The sequence below is a fragment of the Prosopis cineraria genome, unplaced genomic scaffold (assembly GCF_029017545.1).
Source record: "Prosopis cineraria cultivar Desert tree isolate PC_DT_omini unplaced genomic scaffold, ASM2901754v1 PC7, whole genome shotgun sequence".
Taxonomy (NCBI): domain Eukaryota; kingdom Viridiplantae; phylum Streptophyta; class Magnoliopsida; order Fabales; family Fabaceae; genus Prosopis; species Prosopis cineraria.
In genome coordinates, this window is record NW_026555338.1 from 38,886,929 (window position 1) to 38,899,150 (window position 12,222).

The window sequence follows — 12,222 nt, forward strand, 5'->3', positions numbered from 1 at the left end:
CCTGGATTCTCTTCCTTTTGCCCTCTCTTTGCCTTTTTACTTTACTTTCAGCCAATTACTTTTGGTCTTCTCCTTCTGCTGAGAAAGGATTCTCGACTTTAATTGCGGCGTAATGACTCTTAATTACAAGATACCCTGTCCTAGTCCGTACTTCTTGCCACTAGAGTTGCGACATTGCGGAGGCCAAAAAGTTTCGAAATTTGGTTGCGCTAGCGAGAGGCTTTATGCTTTGGCATGCAGTGAATCTGATGGTCTCTTCTGGTAAAGATTGTAGTTCTGAAACACGTTCGATAGTTCTTTTATAAGCTTATCTTTACTATGAAGTGATGATGAGCTTTAGCGCGTCAAATATGCAGCACTATAGCCAGGCACAAACAAGTTATGTACACATTTGAGTTGCTGGCGTGTGGTGTCATATACAACATTGCTTTCAAAGTTACAATAACAACAATGGATCTATGTCTCAGAAAAGTCATCCTCCTATACGTGTAAGCTTCTTCACTAGGAAAAGAGTAAGGATAAAGGAATAAAGAATTTGAGGAGCCGTAAGCATGCGTGTGTGGGTGTGACTATTGACCTGCAAAAGCCAAATGACACAACCAAATATCATGGTGCTTGTGGAGGTGACTCAACATCTTCTCAAATCTTGTATTAAAACTAAATTCTCTTCAATTCAACTAACAATACTCAAATCTAACTCAATAATATTAAACATAACATTAGATATGAAAGAAAACTTTAGACTTTCTATCTGGCTAGTTCTCGCTCGAAACTGCCACGGAGATAACAAATGCCATCAAAAGGGCGCATGCTTTTGTCAAACTCAACATTTTTTTTGTTTGCTTAAGATTGAGGGAGATATCACAATGGAGGTATTTCAGGGTTTTGTGATGGAAGGTAAGCAAGTGTTGGTCGCTTCTTTAGTTTTATAATGCCAAGGACTTTGTGCCTATCTTTTCGTACTCCAATTTTCAAGTAAACGTTTATTTTATTCAAATAAAAGGCAAATCTGCAACGCTCGTTCAAAGCACGATGGTCAAGTCCCGGAGGTTAGCTTTGATCAATGGGTCCTAGATACACAATAATAAAATTGGACACGTGCAATGCTTATAATAACTCTTATCATCATATTATCATTCTACTATAGTTCGTTTTTTATTTATAGATACAAAAAAGAAATCATTTATAAATTACATTTTTTCATTAATTTATCGGCATTGTTTTCTTGTGTTTATGGTTGGAAATATTGAATTAAAAAATCGCCCTTCACCTTATGATCGAAAAACTTGAATCGGTAAAAGTTGGCGGGGGGTAATACGAGTATAATTAGTAAGTACCTACGTTGATGAATGGTCTCGTTTGAAATAGAAGGACCCAGACGCAAGCAATTTTGCTCATTTTCCTAATTATTCAACGTTCGCTCACAAGTTCTCAGGACGAAGGAGAAGAAGAATGAGAATCCGAATCACCGAGGGAATATACTCGATCCCTCCCACTCCCACCAGTCAGTATTTTATTTTCATTTCCATCAAAAAATCCTCAGAGGCTCCACATAAGAGTAGAGGCGGACAGGGACAGCCCAGGGCCTTGAACTGGAGAAATCCGATGACACGAATATTAGATGGGCATGCAAATATTCTGATTCTGACACAGATAACCTGGAGGCGAAGTAACCATAGAGAGATCAAAGTTGTCAAATGCAATGCAAGCTGCCGAATCGACAACGAAGGAAACCAAGCTTCACCCTGCCTGGCGTTTTATCAGAATAAGCTAGGCTGCCAGGTATTAAATCTATGGATTGGAAACACATCATCATAAGCAACTATACAACAACAAGAAGAATGAGATAGATACAGAGCTGTGGCGGGCGAAAAAGTTTAAGTACCAGATAAAGCTCTACACGTGACGGATTTTATGATTGGAAAAAGAGAGGACGTTATCATCCAGATAAACCAAGAAATATAGAGACAGCAACGCCAAGGGAGTAGGGCCCAATAGCGGTGCCGACGAATCGATTACCGGAGCGAGTGAGAGCGCCGATTCCAGCGATGCCAGCGACTACAACGGGAACACGGAATAGAAGGGCTTTGGCCGCACGAGACAGGATGGCATCAGAGTAGAGGTGGACGGCCCAGGCCTTGAATTGGAGAGGTCCGAGTACGGCGTCGCGGTAGTGGTCGGGACTGATAAGTCGGAGGGCGGAATCGACCTGGGAGCGAGTGGGTGGAGTGGAAAGTGGAAAGCACTTGAGGACGAGGGGATGGGGGTGGGCGTCGCAGAGAAGAAAGTGGAGGTAATCGGCCAGAAGTCATCATACTGACAAACACATTTTTTTCATACTGGCTTGTTCCAGCTGCTGCAAGTAAACATCTTTCAAAGAATTAATGACATAAACATCCTCAGACTCAAACATGCACTTGCCGAGGAGTAATTAGAATCATGAAGACAATTGGCCAGGCTTTAAACATAAAAGTTGGAGTCTGTTCTAATATCTATTGTTGAGATTTTAATGATTAAGACTGACTATGAAGTACAAGGGAAAATATCGGTAGAAGACTTGGAAGCAATTTAATTTCATCAAAAGGATTTCTAACAAATAAAATTGAAATTCTTGTTTTAATAAGTATATGATCAGCCTAATCCTTGACAAATATTTCTTTAAATTCTTAAAAGTTCCTTTAAATTAATATTAAGCTTTAGAAATAAAGCTAGAGATTATAAAAATCTCAACTATTTTATAGTCTCAGTGGTTAACTGATCATCCCTTTGGTAATGTTATTAGCTTTATAGAAGTCAAGAGCTTATGATATGGTATGATTGCTCAAGTCAAGAATATGATCGAATTGGGAACTCGAATTACTATTAAATGCTTTTAGTTATGACACCACTGTACTTTTTAAGATGCCACAACAATGTTTGCATGCTCTTTTCGAAGATATGGCCAAGGAATCATCCGTGGCTAAGGAATCGTCTGCTGCTGTCAACTTCCAAATCTGCAACGACTAACCATGCATGCCCCATCCGTTGTGTCCAAGCCTTACATCCACCATGGCTAAAACAACCCCACAATGTCATCTACTGTGGCCAAAGGGTACATTCGCTACAACCAACGAGCTATAGCAGCACACAATGTACATATTTGAATTTAAACTTTCAATACTCCTAAGTAGTTGCACGAATCCAATATGGGTGATCGAAGCACCCCATACAGATAAATTAGAGGTTTAACAAATGGTCCTAGTCACAACTTAATTCGATACCAAATGAGGATTTTGGAATATTAATACCAAACAAATTTTAATCCAAAGACACCCACTAAATATCTCCCCTCACAATCCGTTCTGTAATACAATCTACGTGCATAACAATTATATATGCTTAAACATGTCATATCATTAATCTATATGTCAAAGATAAAACATCTACTACATCACACATTTGTAGGCTAGGCTTTTTCCAAAAATAAGACCCCCAAAACCAAAATTGCTGAAGTCAACAAAAAGGGCACACATGCAAATGATCTATAGTTACCATAATACAACCATCCTATATTGGCAAAATATAGATCCAATCACACATCTAAATGCTAAAGGCATTACAATTATAACTCTATTGCTTTGCCTTGGAGACTTCCCTTTTGTCCTTCACTTTTGTGTCTCTTGAAAATATATAATTAATGGGCATAGAGGCGGAGCCAAGAATTTTTATTAAGGAGGACTAAGATGACAAAGTATATATGATAATTAAAAAAAAGTTAAATTTATATATATCACCAACATAAGATAAATATTTCAACATATATATTTATATTCAATTTTACACATATAAAACAAATAAATATATATTCATTTTTTAAGTTTTGCTCCTCAATCTTTCATGGCATAAACATCATTAGTTATCATGTCTATAATAAACGTTAACATTTTCATTCTCAATAGAAATTATCATTAAATTAGTGAAAATTTTGTCTTTTCTACCAGCATTAAATGATTTAAATGTATAATTAAAATTTAAAGTTTTGTTAAATGTAATAAGCTCTAGTACTTGCTTATTAAATTTATTATTTAATTCTTTCAATTGATAATTATTGTAAATAAAGATGTTAATACAATAATAATGCTCAATTATCAAAAAATCTTTACATCGATGAAATCAAATTATATCAAAGAAAAAACCATTCATATCATAAATTTTAATAGCTTGATTATAAAAATAATAATTTTTTTATAAAAAAACCTCAAACATAACCTTTTAACTTTTGGATTGGTGATTTTATAATAGATATCAACCACATAACATTCAATATATTTTGAGATTTTTGAAAATTTGCTGATAATAATTCTCATAATTTCTTTCATTAAATATTAAATAAAAGTAAAATAAAATGACGTCAATATTTTAAGAGCATGTGTAACATTTGTTTGTTGAAAATAAAGTAAATCCTATGACAACTGTATTTTTAAGCTACTGAAATAGTTGCATTATACATATTGTAAAAGACAATATAAGAATTGAAATAAGAATTTCATATAGTATCTCAAAACTTCTATAATGTGTTAACTTAGGAGACCGAAAATATATACCCTCTATATTTTATTAAGAAAAAAATAAAAAGTTAGGGGGCCATGGCCCATGCTGATCCCCCTTCTCTCTACCCCTGAATAGGTGAGATTAAACAATCTCAGTAACCAATCTAATCAAAAAACATTAAATTATGGCTGACAATACAAGTAAGCAAATAATATTTTATAAGGCAACCATGCATTGATCATCATTACACATATAACTTAATTATATATTACCAATGCAACCGCCTTATACCACTTCTCATATCATCTGACTGAACTCATAGGTTATTAACTCATATGAGTTTAGTTTATGTAACTGGACAAGCCCTGCTCTCCAATTATAAGAAGTCACCTAACCAAATGGTCCCACACTCACTCTTGGAACTTGAGTTCCTTGGAACATGAATTCCCTTACTTGAATCTCAGGGTGTCATAAATGTCTAACCCACACAGTCCCCTTCAGGAATCGGTGATACTAAGCATTGCAAAGTGCCTAATTTACTCCATATAATTAACCATAAAGCCAAATGCTATCATGGCAATTAAAGATTAACCACCCTAGTCATCTTACCATAATAAAAAAGAATTAAATGCAATTAAGAAAAGATAACCATAGTTAAAAAAGAAAAGACCTAAGTTAAAGGTCTGCCACAGTTAAAAGAAATAAACATATAATTTTAATTTAATGAGAAAACTCAAATTTACCCTATCATGGTAGAATAGGATTTACCATGGCAGAAAGGCTTAAAACTATATATTAGATGTGCAAGCAAAGGTTAAACTGAAAATAGTAAAGTGAAACTTCATGAATTAATTAGAACCCCAAAAAGGACAAGTTCTTAAAACATTTCAAGATCAAATAAAATATAAATTAGATTATAAGAGCACACTGAAGCATGGAAATTTACTTTATGGTTAAAAGCATTTAAAATAATATCTAAAATTCATTTTTCCTAAAATACACTCATCCACCACAGCTAAAGGGCTTACCTTTCGCGACTAACAAGTTTGAGGATATCTGTCATGGACAATGCAAAAACGTGCCACAGTAAGCCTCTCTATGTTGTGAGTCTTGGCAAAGGTGCCATCCCTCATGATACACTACATAGAACTGATAGCATTTTGCTATCAAATGCATAACATCAAAGGCAAACTTTTGACGCTCCTCATGCCTTTATCTTATGTATGATTAGGATGATTTAGGTGTTCACATGACACTTAGACAATAAGCTAGCTAATGACATCAATTTCATTTCAGCATTATATCACATGGGAAAGTTGGACACCCATAACTAAACTCACTCCTTTATCATACTAAAACCCCTTTAAGACATCTAAAACTCAAACTAAGTGACAAAAGCCTAAAACTACCTAGATCAAGTTCCTAGGATATATGACTACCTATACAATGCTTCATAATACAGATATAACACATACATCACATTTTGATTCATTAACCCCGATTTTAACAGAAGCCATAAGGAAGGCAAATATATCATAAACTCATTAATCACAGATTCATAAGCCTTAGATGCCTTTCCCTTTTCTTTACCAAAGCTAGTGCCTGTGAAATGTTAAATAAGAGTGAATAAAACTACTCAATAACCAAGAAAAACTCTAAATTACACACACGTAAGTCAAATCAATAAAGGCATGTAAGGCGAGCATTTATAAAAAAAACTACAACAAAGATAGAAGGCACCATATCATAACATCACAATATCACATCCTATGACATTTTTTGAATGCATGAACAACAGCTCCTTATCTCCTCTATATATTGCTAACCAAATTTGTGAGTTGACAATTTAACAAGACTAAGTTTGTGTAAATGGATTAGCCCAAGCTCACTAATCATGAGGAGACACTTGGCCAAAGATGCCTCCCTCATTCTCGAACTACTGATTCCTTCAATTATTGAATCCATTGGGATATCTCAATGCCTTACCTCACACTTAGTCTATGGTAATATTAAAGGCAAAAGGTCTAAGCAACCTACTCTTACATCCATTCTTAGCTGAGATTCAAGAAGATATGACTCAAGAAATCAAACTCTAAGGCCACCCATGGCGTTGGTTATGTAATCCCACCCAAAACATGATTATGCCATTATACACGATTTAACACCATGCATTGTTATAACTCATAACATAATGCAATTAAGCAAGTTTGCATATAACCGCATAGTTAACTATAATAAGCATGCATATAACTCTCCCTATTTCAAATAAAATCTTTCACAGGATATAACATTTTCCAACATAACAAGCTTTAATAGAAAAATCATGAAAACCCCACTTGCATTTATTTTCTGAAACAATAATTAAGCTTATATTCAAATAAATTCACATTAGTCATGTTCAAAAATAACCTAAATCAATCTTACAAGTAATAACATAAATTAAAGATCCCCTGGCTACCTTAAACTTTGAGAATTCAAAGGTAACGTGCTTCCAAAGCTATGATCAAGCTCAAAACCCATGTGACAATGATAATATATAATTATTAACAACCAATATTAGTAAATAGTAACTTAAATTCTCACTACCAATTCCCATACCTATACTTTCATCATTTTAAACTTACAAGCAAAGAGTTTATTAACTCTAATTAACTTCCAATAGCTTAAAACAAATAAACATAACACCCAACAACTCAAATTTCTCCTTAAAGTGGCTAGGGTTCATTGAAAACCCTTACACCAACTTCTAAACATTATAAAATCCATAGAACTAGGTTTAGAAGCATTAAGTAACTTCCATTAGTCCCAATAGAGCCAAATAGATGGGGACCGCTGCCATAAGATATGAAAATCACCTTTGCTAATTTTAAAAATTAACTTTGGAACATATAGGTAAAAGGAAGAGAGGTGAAGAAGACTTACCAAGGTGAAATCAAGCTCAAGTTCCCCTAAAAGTGCTCCTAAGATGTTACTTTAACATAGACTTAAAGGTTTTCTATCGCCACTCTCTCTCTCTCTCTCTCTATATATATATATATATATATATAGTTTTTGAATCACAAATTGATGATTTAAAATTTTCAACCATCTATTGTAGTGAATGGTGACTTTCATTATGATGGATGGCACAGAATGGGCTAATCTTAATTACTTCTTAAATTTATGGATCCAAACCAATAGGCCCATTAGTCATCACAAGCTATCATTAAATTAATTAACACTCAATTTTACTCAAACATCATTAATTAACTAACTTAATTCTAGAATTAAAAATTCAAGATGTTACAAGTGTCATGCTTGACCTATGTTAAACCCATAGATTATTGGCAATACTAAACACATGTAGTAATTAAATATGTTAATTATTATGCACAAACTCAATAAAGACCACACCACATGGATTTTATCAATATAACTCTCTACTATTTTAGGGTGAACTCCCACCCATCATACTCATGCAAGTTTATTTAACATATACAAACACATACTCATGCATATCTCATAATTCAACATTCTCATAATCCCAGAACTGACATGCTTATCATAACCCATAAAATAACATAATTTTTAACAATTCAACACTTCATAATCTTAAAATTAATGCACAACCAATCTAGGCTTGATCATTTTTAATCATACAATCATGTGATAATAATGCACAATTAATCATCAAGTGCAATTTATCATAAAAAGGCATACTTATATTGAAAATTGTGCCCTAGGGCTAATCATTGTATTATGCACGTTGTTATTTTATGAATTTCTCTTTTATTATCATAACAACTGCATGTTCAATATGATAACTGTATCTTTGGAGAAACTATAGTGATTGTCTTAAATGTCCCTGGTCGATCATCTTTGAGAGATCATAGATGAAACAAGACTATTATGACTTTGATTAATTATAGGGATATAAATTAAAGTCATAAGCACTTGAAAGAGTACAAGGTACTGGACCAACCCACTATAAGAAAGTTGCATGGTACAAGTTATAAGCTTATCTCATATATAACTATATCACTAAGCCCTTTGATTTAAGATCATCATAGATTCCCATATGATGACCACTGAACTTTGACCTAGTCAAAAGTCACCTTTGACTAGGTGATCATAAAGGCTATGATTGAGTTTAGTGATATTCATGCAGAGAAATATGAGTGGTCAAGATGGAATTTGTCTCTCACATTAAGTAAGAGATATTATTGGGCCCCTCAATGAGTAAGACTGAGAAAATGTATGGCCATACTACAATGAAAAGGATTTTTCTATTACTACTGTCAGTTTACTCAAAAATCAAGAAAGTAACGATTAGATAAAGGAGAATGATAATTTTATGTCTCGTACTTGACCGAAATATCACGTGACAAAAGGGACGTGATACGGTTGCATGATAGGTTACATTGGATCATCAATCTCCATATGAATTGGATAGTTGTAATGTCTTACTAGAGGTCAATTATGGCTTGTGGGCTAATAGCATAATTAGCATACTGTCAATTTCATTTGGGCCTACAGGATCACACACAAGAACAGCCTAACTTGAGCTATAATGTCTAAGTTTATTGAATTTAAATGTCTAGATTTAATAAATGTAATATAATGTGAATGAATTATATATATTTGAATATTTATTTGATAAATATTTATATATATTTATATGAAATATAAAATTCAAAATAATTATATATATATTCATATATGTATGTGTGTATCAGATATATATATATATATATGATATATGTATATGATATATAAAATTAAATATAGATAATATATATATATATATATATATATATATAATATGTATATGTGGTATATATATATATAATATAATATGTATATGTGATATATATATTATATTATATTATATTATATTATATATTATTTTAGTTTTAAAATTAATTTTACATGATAGATTAAATTTAATAACTAACATAATATAAGAGAATATCATGTCAATTTTATAATTTAAATTTATAAGATAAATTTGAATTAGATATGATATTATGAATTAAATTTATGAGATACATTTAATTAAATTTTTGTGAACTTTTAAGTGAAAGATGAAGACCCTTATCTATATACTATATACTATATATAGATAGGGACGTCCTTGATGAAGGAAGAGAGAGTTAAAAAAGTTCTGACGGCAAAAACACTCTGAGAGCCATGAAACACTCTATAGAAAGGAAAATCAATGTTTAAAGAAGAACGGATGCTGAGAGCGCTAGCACGCTGTTTGAGTTATAGAGCTGTTCATATGGATACCGGTAGAAGGAACAGATCTATGTTGTCAGCTCCTAAGATCCAAACGTGCGCTAACTTCAAAGAATTAAAAGGTAACTCTTCTATCCACCTTGACTTAAACGAGTTCGTTCGATCTATATCAGGATAGGGACTTTCAAATTTTAATCTTCCGCTACATCTCTCTATCCAACAACTCCATCACTCGATATCAAATTCAAAGCTAAACAATTTCAACATCATGCTCTTAGTTGCTCATGCCAAAACATTAATATCATTAATACAATTTTTGCAAACACGATGATATACTTCAATTAAATTTTTGGTTACTTTTACTCTTAGGTTATCATCCCAAGAGTTAAATTTGAATTTCTCAATGGAGTTTTTTGGAACATAAGCTTCGAGCACAGTCAATTTACAATAATAATCCAAAAATAATATTAATGATTAATTGTTGTTAATTAACCCTTTATCACAATTAATGTCTAATACCATCATTAAGCGTGATTAACTACAACTCACCCTAAAACTCATTTTTATTAGCTTATTTAACTTTCATTATGGCTAATAATCACTATTAGCTAGTCTTATTAGCTCAAACTAGCTTACTTAACATTAGGGTTAATCTCAAACCCCTCATTAATGGCATTTAATGCTTCCAACTACTAAAACCCAATGTTAGAAGCATTAAATAACATTTTTAGACTTCATTTAAGTTATAAGGAGGCTATAACTTCACTATAAATTAGGATATCAGCTCCCTAACTTCAAAGCTAATAGAAAACGAACCAAAGGAGGTAGGAAAAGAGTAGATAAGACTTACCCAATAGTTTAAAGGCTCTAAAACACTTCGATGTAATCTTAACAAAGCACCATTGCCTCCATGATTTTTTACTTTAAAAAATTCTCTCTATTTGCTTTTTCAAGATACAAATTTGGGCTTTAAGATTTAGTTGTGTCCACTGCAACCGTTCACTATAATGAATGACTAAAAACATGCAATATGTTTTGGGACTATAATTAGGCATCTTCAACTATATGCAACTCTTTTTTCACGATATGCAACTACCTTTAAAAAAATGCAACTTTTCTTCCATTCATTAGAATAACGATTTTGGATGTCATGAAAATTTATACTTAGTTTCATGTTTTAGAAATATATATATAAGCGTCTTTAGCCATATATGATTTTTCTTTCATAATATGCAACTATCATTCAAGGACATGCAATTCTTTTTCTATTTATTTGAATAACAATTTTGATATCCTGAAAGTTTTACACTCTTTGTCATGTTTTAGGATCATATGCAAATATCTTTAACTATATGTGAATCTTCTTTCACAATATGCAACCACCCTTCAAGGTCATATAGTTTTTCTTACATTTATTTGAATAACCTTTTTGATATCCTAAACATTTTACATTTAGTGTCATGTTTGAGGAATATATGCAAGTATCTTCAATCATATGCAACTCTTCTTTCACAATATGCAACTATCTTTTAAGGAAATGCAATTTTTCTTTCATTTATTCGAATAACTATTTTATATATTCTAAGAATTTATACCCTGCTTAACATTTTGACACTGAATGTCATTATTTAACATGTTGACACTGAAAGACCATGTTTACATATTGTCACTGAATTATTGACAATGAAAGACCTTATGACATATTGACAATGAAGAATGTTGTGACATATTAATAGTGAAGGACCTTGACCTTACTCAACTTTTTTTTTAATCATAAGGGCAATTAATGCTAGCAAAACACCTCAATATTAAATCTCTCCAAGTCCTGCTCAGCAAAATAAAATTTAGTGAAGTCTTTTTTGACAACTACCACATCTTGAGATCTTATGCAAATCTTGATTCGTTGCACTTCTCTAAATTGCACAGACAAACTCTCTCCTCATTAACGAATATGACACTCAAAACTGAGCTTGTCTTATCAGAATTGGACCCTTGTCGCTTCCTTCTTCCATGTATTTACACAAAATGTCTCAAATAAAAGAAATGTATGGCACGATCTGCCAATATATTGCATTCGATTTAGATCCCTAGCTCTTCTCTTAATTACAATTGATATGAGTTCAAAGGAAAGATGTAAATTTCCTCTCAAACATTATTTATTTTCTCAACATTTTTTTAATACAAGGCCATTGATAAAGGTCCATGGCAAAAGACAACCAATCAGGTCACGTCATAATGCAAAAGGTTCCTACATTCAAGCAAAGGAATATCAAAAGTTTTAATATTTAAATTATCATGTATCGCCTGGTTAGCAAGTCAACTAGTTAGAAAGTGACTATCCAATATCTCATTGTGAGATCTTTGATATTCTCTAAGATAATAGAGAGCGAGTGATTTTAGGAGAATTCATGCCGAATGAGAATGACTGCTTAATTCTAAAAAGCTGGTTTGACCATTTAGAATATATTTTGTTGG

The 12,222-nt window shown here is 32.5% G+C and overlaps 1 protein-coding gene across 1 annotated transcript; it reads right to left on the bottom strand.

Annotated features, from left to right (window-relative positions):
- Positions 1-1,624: 1,624 nt before the first annotated feature.
- Positions 1,625-2,308, bottom strand: LOC129316828 (uncharacterized; the record flags this gene model as incomplete). Its single annotated transcript, XM_054961196.1, has 1 exon — positions 1,625-2,308. A coding segment is annotated over one exon (369 nt), but the record flags the coding sequence as incomplete, so codon positions are not given.
- Between the last annotated feature and the right edge of the window lie 9,914 nt (positions 2,309-12,222).